General features: G+C 39.3%; 1 protein-coding gene across 3 annotated transcripts in view; it reads right to left on the minus strand.

Moving 5' to 3' along the window:
- The window catches only part of dlg5a (discs, large homolog 5a (Drosophila)), a 76,171-nt gene extending 56,022 nt beyond the window's left edge, over positions 1-20,149 (minus strand). For all 3 annotated transcript variants that reach the window (XM_052089528.1, XM_052089529.1, XM_052089527.1), the window contains exons 1-2: positions 19,365-20,149; positions 2,158-2,226 (exon numbers count right to left, since the gene is read on the minus strand). In XM_052089528.1, coding sequence (XP_051945488.1) covers positions 2,158-2,226; positions 19,365-19,662 — 367 coding nt within the window. In that variant the 5' untranslated portion in view covers positions 19,663-20,149. The remainder of the gene's footprint in view (positions 1-2,157; positions 2,227-19,364) is intronic.
- Positions 20,150-20,584: the final 435 nt, after the last annotated feature.

Genomic DNA, 20,584 nt, shown 5'->3' on the forward strand with positions numbered 1-20,584 from the left:
GAGCAATGTGTTGGATAATGCGCACTACCTGCCAGGCCACGTAACAACCTTTGCTAAAATGTAATACTTTCAAGTATAGATGCACCGATTGCAATTTTCTTTGCCAATTTCGATTTCCGATTTTTTGCAAGTGTGACCTGCCGATACAGATTTATTCAGATTCAGATTTTCTTTCTAAGAACTATTATTGGCCACATATACAAACAAAATCTACCTTTCTTCAATGCTAAATTTTATTTTCATAATAAAATACATTATTAAACATTACAATTTCCCCCAAACTGCACTGTTACAGGATCTTCTCTCACTTAAACAACTCTGAAAATAAAGTGCTTTGTGACTAGAAAGAGGTAGAAATAACAATTAGCTGCAAATGAGTTGCTTTATATAATATGTCATTTTCCACTATTTTTATAAATGGACCTTTTTCTCTTTATTACTCATCTAACAAAACAATTCCAAAGATCTGAAAAACTGAAGTGTCCAATACGCTCAACGTACGTTAGATGTCCATATATCAGTTGTAAAACTGAGGACTGCTTCGGGAACGGCTTGTAACCATACCTGTCAACACTCCCGTTTTTCCCAGGAGTCTCCCGTTTTGTTATTTCTCCCAAAAAAACTCCCGTTATTTGTATGGCCCAAACCACGTTATATGAATAATCACATCAATATATTATTCCAAGGTGGTCCAGTTGCCAGATCTTGAATGAAACGCAGCCTACTCACACAATCGACACATCATACACATTACAAATCATTTATGACCACAATCTGGCAACCTACAACCCATTTGCGCTGTTGATATCCGAGCAGGCAGTAGACGCGGGATGTTAAATCAAGCATCACTGGTAGAGGGGAGAAGAAGACTAAGCTGGTGCTCCGGTGGAAAAAAACTAAATATACATGTACATTTAACAACAGCTGGATGGAAGAATTTAATTTCATATCCCGAAGCCATATCGACAATGCCCATGCCTTTTGCAATGTGTGTCGCACTGATTTTAATATCGGACACGGTGGGAAAAATTACATTACTCAGCACATTAAATCACAACGGCACAATTTGTGTAGTATTTAGCCTGCCTCTGCCATCCAGCACCCCACTTCCGCATTTGTGTACCCAAATGTTGACAGATAACAGGCGTTATGTGACATGACATGAGATTAAACAACTCGGGCAACGCGACGTCGGAAAGTACCTCCTACTCTGTATCGTGCAAATTTATCCGATTTCTGATCCCTCTGTCCTCAACTATGGAGAACAGCTGGTCATCCAGGGCCATGAATTCTATAATTTTCCTCGTAATTGCTTTGGTCTTTTTGCTGCTCATACCAAGGAATGATAGGAGACGCTGCAGACTTGTGACTGGCTCTGAGCTCTGGCTAGCTTTAGCCGCTTTCCCTTTTTAGATTCTTTTTTTAAATGGGCATTTTCAGCTGGGTGATGGTGTTATAAATATGGTTTAATTAGGTTTGTTGATCCGAAAGTTATTGTGGTGCTTCCCCCACTGTTTACTTTGGCCTTACAATTATTACACATTTCGAACTTTATGTATACTTCACTCACACAGTGAAGATCTTCCACGCCAATGACATGTTTACATGCGGCTGTGAGGTTATTGCCTGCGCCACTGGCAACAAAACGGTCCGGCTTGGAATCAGAAAGACGTGAGGCTGACCGGCCGGTCACCGGGCCGAGCATGCGGAAAATCGGCTAATTCAGGTCCCTTGCCGGTCGATCGGTGCATCTCTACTTTCAAGTCAAGTCACATCAGGCTTGTCGTAAACAGTCCTTCAGCAAAGTTCCCTACTCCATATCAACACAATCACACAGACATTGCTTCTCTCACAGACCCAAACAGGCATCCGGAATTATGGGTATATTTGGCGCAACTTTCTGGTCCCTTTAGAAACCGCTATGTGAAACTGCCAACTCATTTGGACAGCAGTCAGGCTCAGAGCACATTCTCCACTGGCAATGGACCAGGAGAACAGAGCCTGGCCTCCAAACACCCACCATCACAATTCATCTAAGCCTTCAGTGTGATTTGTGCCCGTTGGAGTCACTTAAATGCATCAAACACACCCAAGCAGAACACATCATCACTGTTATGGGCTGATGACAATGTTTGCATGGTGTCATCTCTGACATACCGACACTGCTGAGGGAACTGCTGCTCTCAGAGTCTGATGGCATCGTGGACAGAATACTGTAGGTAGACCCTGCAGAGGAGAGAAAACACCATTAATAACTCAACACTGATGTTTACAGGTCATTCCACAAAAAAGCTCAACACTGGCAGAAAAACAACACTTCAGAAAATATAAAATAATTAATCTGTAACTTTTTCAAATTCAACTTTTTCAAAACAAAATTATCTTTGAGATAATTTGCAGCTCTTCCACTGCAGGGCTCCTCCCTTTCAAAGAACAGTGTGTGTGGTGACAAGAAAATGGTTCATTATCACAGGCCTCCAGCACACACACACTGAACCCCAGCCAGAGAAGATGACAGCCACTGGATCTTCCTTCGCTCTCTTATCACATCAGTTGACACACAATTCTGCATCTGAGGAGCAGCTTCAGCAGTTGACTTTAATGATTTCCTTAGACTGAAATAACTTCAGTTGAGACTATTGGACAGGAAGCACTACAATGTTTTTAGTGGAGGAAGGGGTGATGGAATAAATAGATAAATGTATAATGTCTGATATCTTCTGGGAGTCATGTGAGACTGTACAGGAAGTAGGCTACAGATGCAGACAACTTTGAAATAAATCATGGCTTTCAATGCACTACGAACATAAGTTATCTTGCAGTGAAGGGTTGACTGGCCATTACCTGTATCAGAATTATTTATGTTATTATTTCCATTATTTATTTTTTCATATAGATATTTCTGATTGGTAAAATGCTTCAGCACTGGCTATCACTTGTAAAAAAGTAAAAAAAAATAAAAAATAAAATAAATAACGATAGGATTTGATCAATATATAGAACAAAATGATAATGGAAAAATATCTCCAATATTATTATGGGATTCAAGTAAAGCAGTGATGCGTGGAAAGATTATTGCAATCTCCTGTTTCTTGAAAAAGAAAAGGCAGTTGCCATTACAAGAACTCCAGATCCAACGATAACAGTTAGAACAAGAACATAAGCGAAATATAAAAAGGCATGATACTCTTCAAAAAAGAAAGAAAATTTAAAAATAAATTAATAGATAATTTACAAATCACAAGAGATAGAAAAGTAAGCTACAGTGTTTTAATTATAAATATGATGATGTGGGAAGTAAATACACAAGTTTTAGTGAGAAAATTCAGAAATCAAGAGGCAAAGATTTTTACAACAAAAACTAAAAATGTTCATTGGAAATGATATCCAATCAAACAATATTTGAAACATATTATAGACAACTAAGCCACATGAACAAGATGATGATTTAATACTCATTGTAAAAAAAAAAAAAAAAACCTGCCAGCTGTGGTTGACGGAATAATTATGTAAAAAACATTCCCTCCAGGAATCAAATGCCCTGCCGATGTTCACTCTAGTTTTCACTTGACTGGATTTCATCCCCTGCTTAGCCGGACAGGATTCAGAAGAGAAATGTTTTTTTTATTTTTTTTAAATGTCTTACTCTGAGTTTGTGTAGGAGTCGGTGTTGTGCTGGGATCCAGACATTTGCTGGATTCCATCTCTAATGGGGCTGTTCCACGGCAAGGTACAAAAAAATCTTGAATCGACTCCGCTCGCTTTTTGGGGGTTTTCCACTAAATTACATCAAATATAACACAGAACACCCACAATGTATGGAAATGATATTAAAAATAAGAAGAAACATAACTATTCCCATAAAATATAATGAAATATTACATGCAGGGAATTGTGGGAGGATCAATTTTTGTTTTTTTACTGTAAAAAGTACATGTACTATCTTGTTAAATATAATGTTCATTTTTTACATTAATTATACAGGAAAATACTTTACATCGAAACATCTTTAGAATTAAAATTGTATTTCTTTTTAATAATTTTGTCTCAGATTACATCTAAACATTCTTTAACTGCATGCTTACCCAGTTAAAAATTATTTACTGATGAAATCAAATGACACATTTGACATTAGGTTTACATTTCCCATTTTATATATATAATACTCAGCATTATACATAGTGATTAACATGGCACAACCATTAAACCGCTGTAAACTAAAATTTTCTCCTGTGCTTCAAACGGACATTCAATCCAACGTATCTCTCCCACTCCAGGTGCTCTCAGTTTTACATTCGCTTTTCAGTTTTTGCCGTTTCAGCCGAACTCATTGTACAACACCTGTGGTTGCTTGTATGCAATCGTATTTTAGAGCTCCTTATGTACAATGAAGCGATTTCCATTTGTATGCTTGCGTTACTTAGACTTAAAAAAAAAAAAATATTTACAAATTAAATCGTCCAATATCCACGATGCACATGGTCACATTTTTGAACCGCGATGTATCCTGCCACGATAAACCGTTAAACCCCTATGTGTTAAGCAAGTAAATAGGGCAACTAATTTTTATTTCATGTCGACATTGAAGCCAACATGGGCGTATGACAGATTAACAAACTACTACACTGCAAGATTCATGTTGGAGAGATTTTAAAACAATAGAAATAACCCTTTCGTGTCTTCATGCATGAAGTAGGTCAGACATGCCATGCTTTGCCCTGGGCATCTTTTGTTTGTTTCCTGCTCTGCACACACTTTGTCCAACAGTTGTTTCAGGCAACTAGATGATCAAACCCCCAACAACCCCCCAGCAAGCATCACAAATATGGGATGACATGCACTGCTATGACAAATTAAGCTGAAGTTTTAATCCTGCTATAGGTCTACAAATTCACAGGCAGAGAGTGAACATGCACAGTGTCTCTTCCTGAAAAATTAACCAAAGAAAGTCTTGCACCGAGACAAAAACTAAAGGCTGAAGCAATAATAGATTAACTCAAGAGCTTTTGTTCAAGCATTCAACCAAAAAACACATTTATCCTTGAGCTTTGACAACCTAGAACAATCTGTTTGTATGGGGGTTGCTCTTCAATCACAAGATCTTATTGGAGCCTGTTAATCTATTCAAACTTGAGGTTTTTTAAATCTTCAGGTTCTTAAAGTGTTATGGCTTTGTCCTGTTCATGATGCTGAGCCAGCAGTGAGGGCTGCTACAGAATGAGTCTAATAAACGATTCGGTTTACCCACATTTCAGCTCTAAATCAAACTGACTTTTGCTACACTTTTGTTGCAAGATTCACTGCTGTTTGATTAAATGCTGACTGAGCTTAGCTCTGAGATGCCCCAGTATAAGCTGACAGTCAGACAGCAATGTGCCTCAGGAGAAGACACATGACACCACACAGCCTTTGTTCAGGTAGCTCGATGAGGCCGCATGGCAAGGCTCTGGCACTGAGGGCAAGGTTCAGAAGAACACACCAATCAGGGCTTAGAGTTGGTCATGTGACATGAGTGTTTACAGTTCGTTTGGTGCTGTGGCTAGGAAAGCCACTTTAAAAATGAAGTGTCAAACTACAAACTACTCAGAGCTGAATAAAGACAAGCAACAGTAAAGGACCATTTTGAACAAGTAGTCAAGTTAAAAGTAGCTAACTACAAAAAAGATATTTGGGGCAATATCGAAGCCATCTGAAAATAATTCAATATTTTTGAAATTGAATTAACATTTCATTTGAATATGTAAACAAATTTATACAACAAACTTGTGATTTTTACCTGTCAAGAAAATGTTCTGGTCATTTAACCCCAGATAAATACCAAAAAATATGAAATTATATTTTGTATAAAATAAAAAAAGAAAGTCTACAAAATGGGCCATTGAAATTTTTTGCGTTGTGAAAATATTTTCAGGACACGGACGCACATTTTACACCCCAATTCTCTTTACCGCAACTAAGTTTTACTATTCCTATTGTTTTCAATGATGATTCTCCTTACCATAACGTAATTTTGCTGTGTTTTATACAATTATTATAATTTTTTTTATTTAAAACCAGCAAAAATTAAAACCTTCATGCTTTTATTTTGACATTTTGAACTCTCCAGGAAGTCCAGTATGTGTCTGTTTGTAGGCAAGTTCACAGAAGTTTAATTAGCTTTTTATTCATATTCTGGTCAATTCTAAACGCATATTATAAGTGAACTGAACTTTTGAGCATCTACATCTGAGATGTTGTTCGCGAGTAGCAGTCAAATATTGCGCACCTCTGTGAAGGCTAAAAATAGCCACGAGTGTGTGTGTGTGTGAGTAAACAGAGCAGTGCCATTCACTGATGACAGCCTTTTGTTTTTCATAGAGCCATCACACATCTTCAAGTGGCATTGAATAAAATGCATGAGTCATATTAACTATTTTAATTGTGTTTTTATGGTTCTTTTATGTCATTTTTTGAGCTTGACAGTAACGAACTTGACTAACACACAGTATCGGATTTGGATCGGGCTCGTCGGACCGATACACGATCCATCTAAAAGCTTCTGTACCGGAGTCGATACCGATCCAGGTATTCACAGCGCTTCACTTTTTCCGCATTTTATGTTATGTTACAGCCTTATTCCAAACTGGATTAAATTCATCATTTTTCTCAAAATTCTACAAACAATACCCCATAATGACAATGTGAAAGAATTTTGTTTGAAAGCATTGCAAATGTATATACATTTTTTTTTTTTTTTTTACAAAAATCACATGTGCATAAGTATTCACAGCCTTTGCCATGACACTCAAAATTGAGCTCAGGTGCATCCTGTCTCCACTGATCATCCTTGAGATGTTTCCTCAAGAGACAGGATTGAATCGAGGCACAGATCTGGGGAAGGGTACAGAAATATTTCTGCGGAACTGAAGGCCTCCATCATCCGTAAATGGAAGTTTGGAACGGCTGCCCGGCCAAATTGAGCGATCGAGGGAGAAGGGGCTTAGTCAAGGAGGTGAGAACCTGATGGTCACGCTGACAGAGCTCCAGTGTTTCTCTGTGGAGAGGAGAACCTTCCAGAAGAACAACCATCTCTGCAGCACTACACCAATCAGGCCTGTATGGTAGAGTGGACAGACGGAAGCCACTCTTCTGTAAAAGGCACATGACAGCCCACCTGGAGTTTGCCAAAAGGCCCCTGAAGGACTCTCAGACCATGAGAAAAAAACAAATCTGGTCTGATGAAACAACGATTGAACTCTTTGGCCTGAATGGCAAGCGTCATGTCTGGAGGAAACCAGGGACCGCTCATCACCTGGCCAATACCATCCCTACAGTAAAGCCTGATGGTGGCAACAATGTACAGAGACATCTTTGAAGAAAACCTGCTCCAGAGCGCTCTGGACCTCAGACTGGGGCGAAGGTTCATCTTCCAACAGGACAACGACCCTAAGCACACAGCCAAGATAACAAAGGAGTGGCTATGGGACAACTCTGTGAATGTCCTTGAGTGGCCCAGCCAGAGCCCAGACTTGAACCCGATTGAACATCTCTGGAGAGATCTGAAAATGGCTGTGCACTGACGCTCCCCATCCAACCTGATGGAGCTTGAGAGGTCCTGAAAAGTAGAATGGGTTAAACTGCCCAAAAATAGGTGTGCCAAGCTTGTAGCATTATACACAAAAAGACTTGATGCTGTAATTTGTGCCAAAGGTGCTTACACAAAGTATTAAGCAAAGGCTGTGAATACGTATATACATGTGACTTTTTGTTTATAAATTTGCAAAGATTTCAAACAAACACTTTCACATTGTCATTATGGGGTATTGTTTGTAAAATTTGAGGAAAATAATTCATTTAATACATTTTGGAATAAGGCCGTAACGTAACAAAATGTGGAAAAAAACGAAGCGCTATGAAAACTTTCCGGATGCACTGTGCATAGTCCATAGCACAATGATCACACACACGCACACACACGCACACACACGCCAGTGGGCGGGGCCAAGGGTGCAATAACATGTTCTGGGGCATGTAAATAAAGCTGAGTCTTGGGACGTCACAAACACACAGTTTTGAAAACGAGACATTTCAATAGAGTGGGAAATATAAATGCTCTTTTTAGACTGGGGAGGGAGTTTTGAGTTCTGAAATTTACAGTATGTTTTTATAGTACAGATAACTTATGTATAAATATAAAAGGAAATTTCTATTTTCCATTTCATTACCCCTTTAATATATTATAAATGCATGAAATTCATTACATTACAATCATTAATTATATTATAAAATACATTTTAGAACATATAATAAAATATGTATTTCACAGAAGGTACAACTTGTGAATGAAGGAAAAATAATATCAGGGCAAATGGAACATTTATGCAGAAAAAAGGTGCCATTTTTATTTTTTTTTTACAAAAAGGAAAAAATACTGGGAAAATCCCCAGGCATCATGTTCTCCCCTTTGTGATAGAACTAAAATCATTGAAGAAAAAAAATATAAACTATCCATTTTCTACAGTTTTTCTACCTTTATACTCCTTACGAACTTGTACAAAATACATATTTACATTACATTCAACACGTCAATAAAAAAACAAATTACTATTATTATTTTAAGGACACATTGTTTGTCAGAATGCTTTCACACTTGTCTGACTGGAAAGATTCTAAAAACTTTAAAATGTCCATATACTACTGACCACAGTAGGCCTACCACTCCACTGGTGTTCATGCTCCATGCCATTGTAGCACTCATGAGTGATATTTCACTTGTTGGGATTCTGTGAAGTATTAAAAGTTAGTAGAGTTGCTACTTTTAGATAGTTACTCACCAAGACTGGTCTAGTTAAAGCGTTAAGTTAGTAGAGACATCAGCAAACAAAAGCACTAAATTGTCACGCATCAAGTGATGTCACAAATTGATAGAGGGACATTCCCACTTTTGAAACCCTGCTTAATTCTGTGAAGGTATCAGAGGTAATCTAATACTCATTCAATACAATTACGGTCAAATAACCCCAGGTTGACTTGTGAATACATAAAGGACTGAAAATCAGGAAATTGTAAGTGCTGCATCTGAAGTTACTTGGCATTTAATAGGTGCTTTTAATCTGAATTACACTAATGGCACACTAGCAGCAAGGAATAATCCCCTGGAGTAAGCTGGGGTTAAATGCTCTTCTTGATGGTAGAATTGTGTGTAATAGAGCAAGACTGTGATCAGTAACTCTAGTTCTCGGTCAACCTACTAGAAGCACCAACCTTTGTGTTGGCAGCGCAGATCCTTAACCATAATCACTATCACCAAACCAGCATTTAATCTTTTCACATATCACTTCAAACACGGGTAATCCTGGTTGCAGGCAAAACCTGCTTTTCCTTTCACCACATCTTAGAAATTTACCATATGATGGCAAAAGCAAGCAATTTCATGTGTCCCTACATTTTTTACTTTTGAATTTTTTAACCTTAAAAGTAATTGTGAGTAAACTGAGACTGTAGAGTTGTGCCCTAAGAGTAACCAGAGCTTTCACTTGCATCAAAGCTGGTTAAGTCCTTCAAAAATACATCCTTGCTGTGTGTGACAATGCATAACAATTAGAGATGCACCAATTGCAATTTTCTTGGCCGTTTCCGATGTTTTGCAAGTGTGACCTGCCGATACTGATTTTTTCCGATTCCGATTTTCTAAGAACTATTATTGACTGCATATACAAACAAAATCTACCTTTCTTCAATGCTAAATTTTATTTTCATAATAAAATACATTATTAAACATTACAATTTCCCCCAAACTGCACTAAGTTACAGGATCTTCTCTCACTTAAACAACAAGTGCTTTGTGACTAGAAAGAGGTAGAAATAACAATTAACTGCAAATGAGTTGCTTTATATAACAGTTGTCATTTTCCACTATTTTTATAAATGGACCTTTTTCTCTTTGTTACTCGTCTAACAAAACAATTCCAAAGATCTGAAAAACTGAAGTCTCCAATACGCTCAACTTACGTTAGATGTCCATATATCAGTTGTAAAACTGAGCACTGCTTCGGGAACGGCTTGTAACCATACCTGTCAACACTCCCGTTTTTCCCGGGAGTCTCCCGTTTTGTTATTTCTCCCAAAAAAAATCCCATTATTTGTATGGCCCAAACCACATTATATGAATAATCACATCAATATATTATTCCAAGGTGGTCCAGTTGCCAGATCTTGAATGAAACGCATCCTACTCACACAATCGACACATCATACACATTACAAATCATTTATGACCACAACCTGGCAACCAAAACCCATTTGTGCTGTTGATATCTGCGCAGGCAGTAGACGCGGGATGTTAAATCAAGCATCACTGGTAGATGTGCTCCGGTGAAAAAAACTAAATATACATGTACATTTAACAACAGCTGGATGGAAGAATTTAATTTCATATCCCGAAGCCATATCGACAATGCCCACGCCTTTTGCAATGTGTGTCGCACTGATTTTAATATCGGACACGGTGGGAAAAATTACGTTACTCAGCACAACAAAACAATTTGTGTAGTATTTAGCCTGCCTCTGCCATCCAGCACCCCACTTGCCCTCTCCCGGATTTGTGTACCCAAATGTTGACAGATAACAGGCGTTATGTGACATGACACAAGATTAAACAACTCGGGCAACGCGACGTCGTAAAGTACCTCCTACTCTGTATCGTGCAAATTTATCCGATTTCTGATCCCTCTTTCCTCAACTATGGAGAACAGCTGGTCATCCAGGGCCATGAATTCCATAATTTTCCTCGTAATTGCTTTGGTCTTTTCGCTGCTCATACCAAGGAATGATAGGAGACGCTGCAGACTTGTGACTGTCTCTGAGCTCTGGCTAGCTTTAGCCGCTTTCACTTTTTAGCTTTTTTAAAATGGGCATTTTCAGCTGGGTGATGGTGTTATAAATATGGTTTAATTAGGTTTGTTGTTCCGAATGTTATTGTGGTGGTTCCCCCACGGTTTACTTTGGCCTTACAATTATTACACATTTCGAACTTTATGTATTCTTCACTCACAGTGAAGATCTTCCACGCCAGTGACATGTTTACGTGCGGCTGTGACGTTACTGCCTGCGCCGCTGGCAACAAAACGGACCGGCTTGGAATCGGAAAGACGTGAGGCTGACCGGCCAGTCATCGGTCCAGCCGAGCATGCGGAAAATCGGCTAATTCCGGTCCCTGGCCGGTCGATCGGTGCATCTCTAATAACAATCCAAGTTTGCATTTCAAGAGTCGCCGTAAATGAAAAGGGACACACATCTCAAACCCTGATCATGCAACAGAAAACTTGAATGTGACACATGTAACATTTTTTAAATAATCAAAACCATCCATACTGTACTCAACGGATTGTGTTGCACTGACAAGAACATAAAAAGCTTTTTCCTAAGGGACACGTGGCCTGCTTTTTCAACACCCCATATATAGCTAGGGATGTGAAAAAGTAATCGTTCTGTCCCAGCTATTCGAGTCTTAAAAAGACAAATCGAAAAATTACTTATCATTGCAATTCATCTCAAACTTTGTCAAAATGATCACTTGCCAAATGTTGGCTATAGATACAGTACAATTGCAACACGTCACAGAACAAAGCAATAATTAGTGATCTATCTGAATCATTATGGTAAAAGGAGCAGTGGATGTTTGATTCTCCAATATTTAGCCTATCCATATGATTTGAAATTAAGCGCCCATAACAGTCATGTATAGGGCTGGGACGATTCATCGATGTCATCGATTACAGAAATATGTTGATTTGCATAACACGCGTCGGTTCGTCGCAATGTTATTATTAAAATGAATCACCTTGTTTAAGCATGGATTCCCCGAAGAACAAACTGCAGCTAAAAAAATCTTGCCCATGGTGATCTAAAGCATGAGAGTATTTTAGCTGGAGACCCAACAATGTGGTGCTGTGTAAGATATGCAAATTGGAAATGGCTTATATAGCCGTACAACCGCCATGAACGAACACTTGAATCGAAAGCATCCTGAAGCGCTTGTCAAGACGGCAGCACCGGAAGTCCTGTTTACTTTTTGTCCCCACCTAAACATGATATAGTATTACAACACGTGTTTCTGTTAGTAGTACTCACGAAAACAAAATCGTTAAAATAGATTAAATGATAAAAAAATAATCGTTAGGTGCAGCCCTAGTCACGTAACTAACACTTTATTGTGGGTAAAAAGAAAGAGGATCATTTATCATCATACACAGAACACTGAGACCAGTATGGTCTTAAGCCAGTGTATATATGCATGGTGGACGAAGCAGAGCTACAAAATATTTGAAAAAGCCCAGTCTTAGTTTGACAGAAGATACAGGTCTGAAGTTACATGTGGGTGACCAAATTATGTCAGAAATGTCATTTTTGGCAAACTCTTTAAAGGGATAGTTCACTCAAAAATGTAAAAATCTCTTACCATTTACTCACCCTGATGCCATCCCACCAAAACAAACTCCACTGTAAAATCTAAATCTTCTGAAGCAGTTGGTTTTGGGTGAGACCAAAATGTAACCCCTTTTCACTGTACAACTTTCCACTGCAGTCTCTAAACACATTCATGATTTCAAGCTCAATTACACTGTGTAGCGACATCATGCGTTCTGCGCATGAGTCAATCAGTAGGAATTGTAATCGAGCTTGAAATCGTGAATGTGTTTAGAGACTGCAATGGAAAGTTGTACAGTAGAAAAGGAATTACATTTTAGTCTGTTCTCATCCAAAACCAACTGAATTGCTTAACAAGACATGGATTTAACCACATGTTTATAATGTGCTGGCATCAAAGTTCTGGCAACCATTCACTTACATTGTATAGACCTACAGAGCTGAGATATTCTTCTAAAAATCTTCTTTTGTGTTCTGCAGGAGAAAGAAAAACATACACACGTGGGAAGGCATGAAGGTGAGAAAATGATTTTTGGGTGAACTATCCCTTTGACAGTCACATTTGCAGGCTTCAGGACACTGCTCTATCACAGTTCTGTTTATTTCCATTAACTCACAACTATCATTTAGACTGTAGCATTTCTGCAGTTCCTCAGCAATTAAGCAGCTTGGGAACACTTGTAAATGGTAATGAAGTCCTTCTTGATAGCTCTGCCTCTTGCTGAGTCTGAGCGATACTTGCAGGCTTGCATCCTTTTAAAGAGATCTAGACTAGTATCTATTCACGTGGCGCTGGCACAGTATAATTTTGTCTCCTTTAATTCCAGTGTTAGCACACTCATTCATGCGTACGACTGCCATTAAACAATCTGGATCTGCTAGAGAGTGTGTTCACACCACAAATGGAGAAAAGATCAATACTGTTTTAAACAACGTGAAAGCGGACACACACACACAAAATCATCAAAAGGGTCATATTGGTTTTATAAAAGTTTTATTGAACCACATTAGTGATGATGTTAAGCAACCTAGAAATGGCTAGAGACAGACAGAAACCTAGACACAGAGACAGTATAGACATATATTTGGATACACACATTAAACAGAGCTGAAATATTGAATAAAAGCAGTGCACTCTAAAAGCCATTCCATCTCGCTAGGTGGATAAAAAAGGGGAACTGACACATAGAATATAAAAGATACAGAGTATCTTGTCCTGGAGTGTGACATTAAAAGGCAAAGATCCTAAAAAAAACCTTTAGATCTGAAGTGATGGCCTTGAATCAGAGTGGCATGAGTGTTAAAATTTCATGGCATGAGCTGTGCTTCACTAAGACATGAGCAGTGCCTGACTGCAAAATACACTCAACACTTCATTGAACAAAATCACTATGTGCTTTAAACATAGCTTTCAACTATAATTCCACTTTTAAGACTAAATGTAGGATTAGAAGAGCCAATTAATCTGACAATAATTTGTATTTTTCACATAATCACAGATAACGTTTCTGCTTTGCAAATTAACTTAATTTTAACTCATTTCAGATTGCATGTTTCCTGCTGTTTTCAAATATTAGTAGTGCTATTTATTTCCTGTTTTAAAGAAGACAAAATGGACTAAAAAGAATTCTGAATTTAAAGAATAAAAAACAGCAAGTAAAAAAAAAAAACAACACATGAATGACTTCAGCAAAACAGCAAGTATTTAGGAAGTAGCTAATAAATCTAATGCTCACAAAATTCAAACTCCAGGACCTGCACACATGTCAATGTCTAAAACTGGTCAGGGAATAATTTAAGAGCCCTTCTTGTGATACACTGTCACGTCGCAACTTACTCTGTCCATTGCACTGATCAACTGGGCTCCAAGTGGACAGCCCCCATGGTCCATAAACAGAGCAAGCTGCTGACTATGCACTTTGAGAGAGTTCAGCTCAAACAAAAGCCCTGTTGTCTCCCTTGTTGTGCTGGCCCTACATTTTACTGCATGGAGGAGTTGCCCATTTCCCACTGTGGACAAGCCTCAGCCTATATGAAGCAACTGCCTCTCTTCTCATTTGAAAGGGAAATGGATGACACTGTAAAGCTGCAGTGTCGCATACAGCCGCCTCCCATCAGAGCCTGTGCAGCACAGTCCATAGGTCACAGCAATTACTCCAGACTCGGGAAGGTGTGTGTCAGAAATGCTGGCATCACTTCCCTTTCAACGTGCATCTAGATCAGTGGATCTCAACTGGTGAGTCGATGCACCGCAGGTCTTTCCAGCAGGGAAAGAAACTATGCTAAATGCAAATAATAAAATGCAATTCCATACAATCATGCTTAGTTATGATAGCAAATTTAACATGTATACAAACTTTAACAGGAGAACACTTCCTATTCCGGATGAAATCAACTAGTCAGTGGGTTGCCTGAATGACTCGTCGACTAATTAGTCTTTTGGAAGCACTAACTAAGCTGTTTTTGGGTTCACCGGAAAAAAAAATCATTGCTTTAGGGGGTATTTACAGGACACATTTTTAAATGTAAAAAACAACAACAAAAAAAACAGGTAGATTGAACGCAACAATTAAGAAAAATTAAGAAAAATACTATTTTATTTTATTAATTACTTCTTTTTTTATTTCACACTTCTAAAAATGTAATCCTCATGGAGAGATGCTAAAAATACAGACCAAGACATCCATCAGAATGTGTATCAAAATTTGTAACACAAACTGTGCACGAGACATACTGGCACACGGAAAGCCAAAGAATGCTTTGGCCTTAACAATTAAAACACAGCACTTAGTCAGCATGATAACTGAAGCACAACTGCTTAAAATGTAAAAAAAAAAAAATAATAAAATAAAATAAAAAAAATAATTCAATAAACTAGTCGGATCTTGGACAACTAGTGGCAGAAGCCAACATGGACAGGTTTCATGACATGCCCCTCATCCAAGAAACGCTAGAACGCTATTCAGCTATCAGTCATGAATCAATGACTGCTGAGACAATGAATTCAATTTTGTACATGTGACGAGGAGGAGGGCATGGCCGGGTCGTGATGGTGCACGGCCAGCGCTGAATCAGTTGATCTGCGGGAGAGTGAGATAAAGGGGAGCCAGAGGCACCAGATCGAGAGAGAGAGACACGTGGCCACATTGCATGTGTATCCTTATGTTTAAGTTTGTTATATGTAGAGTTTCTTGCCACTGCCATCCGCCAGGGGAGCAGCCGCGGCCGTCTGCCTGATGAGAGCTGGAGGAACTGCTGCAATCCACGAAGAAGGGGAGGAGCCGTTCCATCCGCCAGGGGCCGGAGGACTCACTGTCATAGCTGTGGGAGGAGTGAGAGGGAGTGCCAAAGGGTGGACGGGTGGTTAAGGACAGGGCGACAGCGCGTCTGAGAGCCAGCAAGCATGTTCCCCTCTCCCTCACAGAGAATGGGTGCGTCTCCACTCACCCTTTCCCTCTCACCACACCGCCCCTTTGTCTCTCCCCCAGGTTCACATTAGGTGGTGTGGACCACCGGCTGACAGAATGGCCGGAAGGGCAGCATCTGCCCTCCAGAGTTTGGGAGGTTAGTCAGACCGGTGGCGGGGGAGGAGTGTGACAAGGAGGGGGGCATTGCCGATCAGCGGGAGAGCCAGATAAAGGAGAGCCAGAGGCACCAGTTCGAGAGAGAGACACGCGGCCGTGCTGCATGCGTGTCTGTTTTCATTTATGTTTGTATTATGTTGAGTTTTGCATTAAAACTTTGTTGACTGTTTCTGCTGGTTCCCGCCCCCGCCTTGCGTATCCTTATACTGTTACAGTACACTAAACAGTTTTCATACCGTGTTGAATGGCCCACTTAAATCTGTTGAGAACCACTCATCGAGATCAACATCAAAGTTTACAGTAGTGGAGTTCACTGCAAAAAGCAGCTTGAGAAAAACGTCTACGAAATTATGACAATTTAAAAGGTGACAAGTCAACATAAATGATCAGGGCTGCGCTAACAGTAACCAATTTCTTTCAGTTCATTGAAATGTGCAAGTCTGCAGTATGGCCATTGGAATATCATCTACACATAAATCTCACTCTTCCTATGCTGTTAGAGATTGATCGGCAACATTGATCTTTTGTCTCCCTATTTCAGCTGATTTATGGCGTGACGAGAGGGACCGTCCTTCCATGAAGAGACATGCTGCTTGCAGTTCCTTTAGACTGCATGCTGAACAGTTGGAGCTGCCGCTGCAATAACCTTTTCTAAACCCATCTTGCCCCTCCTCCACGAGCTTATATGTGCATGCGTGTGTGTGTGTGTGTGTGTGTGTGTGTGCGTGCGTAGTGCAAGGCCTGCCAGTGAAAAGAGCTAAATCCCAACAGTGGCAGCTTGGGAGAATGACTTCAGAGCAGGTTGATATTAGCACAAGTCATCACACACATGGCAGAGTCAGTGCAAGCTTTCGTCTGGCTATATGGAGCCTGCAGGGCAACAAGGCTTGTCTTTAGCTCTTACTAACTCGCCTAAACACAATAAATTGCATGTACTGAATCACTGCACTACAGAAGATGAAGCTTTTTTTTAAAAACCCTTCAACTTGTATTAGCATAAGCCTAGTATGGAATCTGTGCTAAGGGAGAGGCAGAAAAAGACCATCTTATGAGAGGGACCTTAGACAATAAGAAACTAATCCTAAAATGAATAACCACTGCTGTGTATAGGAAACATACAGCTCCATGCTTATGGATTTCTTACACAGTATTTTGTGTGTGTGTGTGTGTGTATATGTATGTGTGTGTATATGCATGTGTGTGGATGGTTGGTATACACAAATAAGACCACATTAACAGTCAGGTGGAAACTGTGCTGGCATGCACAAATCCAAGGATGTGCATGTAAGCTGACAGTAATTCTCTAAAGAGCAGCGATTCCCTACTAGGTGTATTTGTAGCCTGGCAGGCATTTCAATGGAATGTTTCCGAAAAAAATCAAATTCTATCATCGGTCATCATTTACCCTCAACTTTTTCCAATCCTGCAAGACTTACTTTCTTTTGTGGAACACAAAAGAGGTTAGGCAAACTGTTAAGGCTGAAACATACTCTACTTAAGTACATGAATACAGACACTTCTAGCTATACAAGCTCGATTTTGTGCATTGTTGCATTCCTAAATGTATCAGACCGCATTTTCTCTGTCAAGTCAACCTCTGTCATGGTAGAAGAACAGTTTAAATAGAATCTTGCTTAGCAATTAAGTTAAAATCAATATATTTAAAGTGACTTACCTAATAACATATCCAGTTTAATGGCACAGACTTTAAAGGCAACTCTATTTCGCCAAGGGCTCATAATGAATCTGGGTACACATATTTGCGTAAAGTCTGTATCAGCCAGCAGTAACAGACACCTTCAGTTGCCATTCACTTTCATTGTGTGGAAAAAACATTCTTCTAAATTTCTCCTAGTGACATGAGGGTGAGTAAATGATGACAAAATTTTATTTTTGGGGTGAATGAACACTCAGAACACCAAGCAGGTTCTGGTGGTACCTGATAAGATCTTTGTTAAACCAATAAAATACATTACAATAAAAACACTTAAACAATAAAATAACATCTTAAACTCATTATTTTGTTACTTCCTTTATAAAAGGAAAAACAAAATGTGTACAATTTGTGCAGGTTTTATGAATTTGTGTGGATGACATAGCAAAATAGAAGTGCTACTTGGTGTGATTGTTTTTCAGCCTCAGCATTTCATTTTTATTTTTTTACTTTAATGACTAATACTGATGTGTTAAAAAATAAAAGATTTCTGGTTTGGTGTCAATGAAGGTACTAAGGCTAAGCCTTCTTGATGGAGCATTGGGTGTACATTAGAATAAAAATGTTTTACTGTAATGTGCTGGGATTTTACTGCAACAGCTGTAGTATTTAAAGCACTCAACAGTACATTTACTTCAGGTAAAATGAACATCCGTCTAATTTAGATTTCTACTGGCCACTTTTAGATAGATGTTCTTTCTAAAACCGTAGTGGAGATTCAAGACCCTACTACACTTATGGACACAATAAACCCAATTAAAATGTCATTAAACTCACATGTAATAATATGACCAAAACTGTTTCATCCCAAATAAAAATATAACAAATGAATCAGATTAATTACAATTATTTTTCACTACTTTTAAAGGCTCAAAAGCCATTCATTCAAGGTCTACAAACCCAGCACATGTATGTTCATACCAATTTGCCATGGTACCCTGGCAAGTGTGTTTCCATGGAAACAAGCCAGCCCATAGCCTGTTCCATAGACGTGTATGAGGAGGCACTTGGTTAAGAACAAAATTAAAATGGAAATGAAATTACCCATGTCAGGGACGGTGATACAGAAGCACATTTCAATAAATTAATCCATGGGAACAATCTTAATTTGAGTTACCCATGATGTCACGCTCCGACCATTGGTAATAGTATGTAGACGAAGAAAAAGACCCAGTGTGATCTTTGCACTGAGAATCAATCGATGGTACTTTCATCCTCCTCTGTAACACCATGTTCCAACCTGCAGAAGAACCACCCAGCTGTTCTAGGCTAGAAATAACTCCATAACCATCATGTAACCCCTTTCATTATGTCATACAACCAATTTTGGCATTAGATTTGAAACATCTACTGCACAATCATTAAGTATACAAATTTTCAAGATATAAGGGGAAGTATTCAAGCCATGATTACATTGCAATGACATCTATGCATAGGTATGCCAATGCAAAGAGAAAGAGACTCCACCCCTATTCCAATTGTATATGCAACTCATGCTTAACCATGGCAAGGACTTTTGTGATCATCTAAAAATAAGTTTAACTGACCACCACACAATAGATATTAAACTTTTGTGCTCTCACCCACATCATAAATCAAGCATGGTGGGCATCACCACACCTCCTAGTCCGAATGCACTGATTAACGGTCTCCCTTACCAGACTGATCTGCTGGTCCTCCACTGTTGGTGAAGAGGGCAGAGTAAAGGTGAGGGTAGGTCTTCTCCAGGGCCACACACAGCTCCAGGAAATGGTCGCTCTGCTTGTTCATGAGCATCTTCAGGAGCTGGTCCACTTTCTCCGCGCTAGAGGAGCAGTTCTGGTCCAGCTCGAAGGTCTCCTGTTCGCTGAGGGTCCCCGATTTACTCAGCAGCTCTATGAGCCGGTCCGCATCCGTGATGGACTCCAGTAAGTTCTGGTGGCACTGGTGTAGTAACTCTTTGTGCTTGGGCTCCATCGCAGCTCCTACAGATCTCTAGCTAACTAGCTAGCTCTGCGCTATCGCTTTACACCGGTTTCCCCGACACAACCCCGATGAAGACGCAGGAACTTCTTTCTATCGGCTCACTTGTAGGATCTGAGCACCGTCGCCATGAGATGCTCAATGAAGCGCTTTTTCATTACAAACTGTAGAAAGGCACAGAAGCCATGTTTGTTGCCTGAGGCTTTTGACTGCACTAAACAGCTACTCATTTCTCCGGATTACTCACTCGAGGCAACTTCGTCCATTTTTTCCCTGCACTTCCAAGGAGAGCATGTTCGTCCGCGTTTATAGTCTCTTCTTGGCCATCTAATTTGCGTTGTGAGGACTCAAAAGTAGCGCAACTCCTCTGGCGTACCTTAATCAATGTGTACGTACCGCCATGTCTCGGTATCTCAGCAGCTGCTGCCCGCTGTCAATCAACGTCCCATACAATGACCATATAAGGTAAAAGGGGCGGATATTTCCCTGAGACACACCTGTTTTTTCCAGTAGGCGTGAGCCACTTTTAAAATTTTCAGGAATCATGCGCAGGCTTGTGAACGATGATGCATCATGACATAACAAGTTAAAGGGATTTTACAAAGAGAAAACATGTGCTATAAAAATATATATTGATTGCGGTTGATTTTAAATGAATGTGACTGCTAATTTGTGGGGGTTTTTTTGTTTGTTTATTTGTTTTTTAGTTTTTTTTAAACACTTTTACAGTAAGGTACTATTTGTTAATATAATTAAATGCATTAGGTATCATGAACTAACATTATTTATAACAGCATTTATTATTCTGTGTGAATGTTCATTTATGGAAATACTATTGTTCAGTGTTAGTTATTAAAGTTGAATACAGATCAGATGAATACAACACATCACTGTAATAGTGCCACAAACACAGTAA

The sequence above is a fragment of the Xyrauchen texanus genome, chromosome 24 (genome assembly GCF_025860055.1).
Source record: "Xyrauchen texanus isolate HMW12.3.18 chromosome 24, RBS_HiC_50CHRs, whole genome shotgun sequence".
NCBI lineage: Eukaryota > Metazoa > Chordata > Actinopteri > Cypriniformes > Catostomidae > Xyrauchen > Xyrauchen texanus.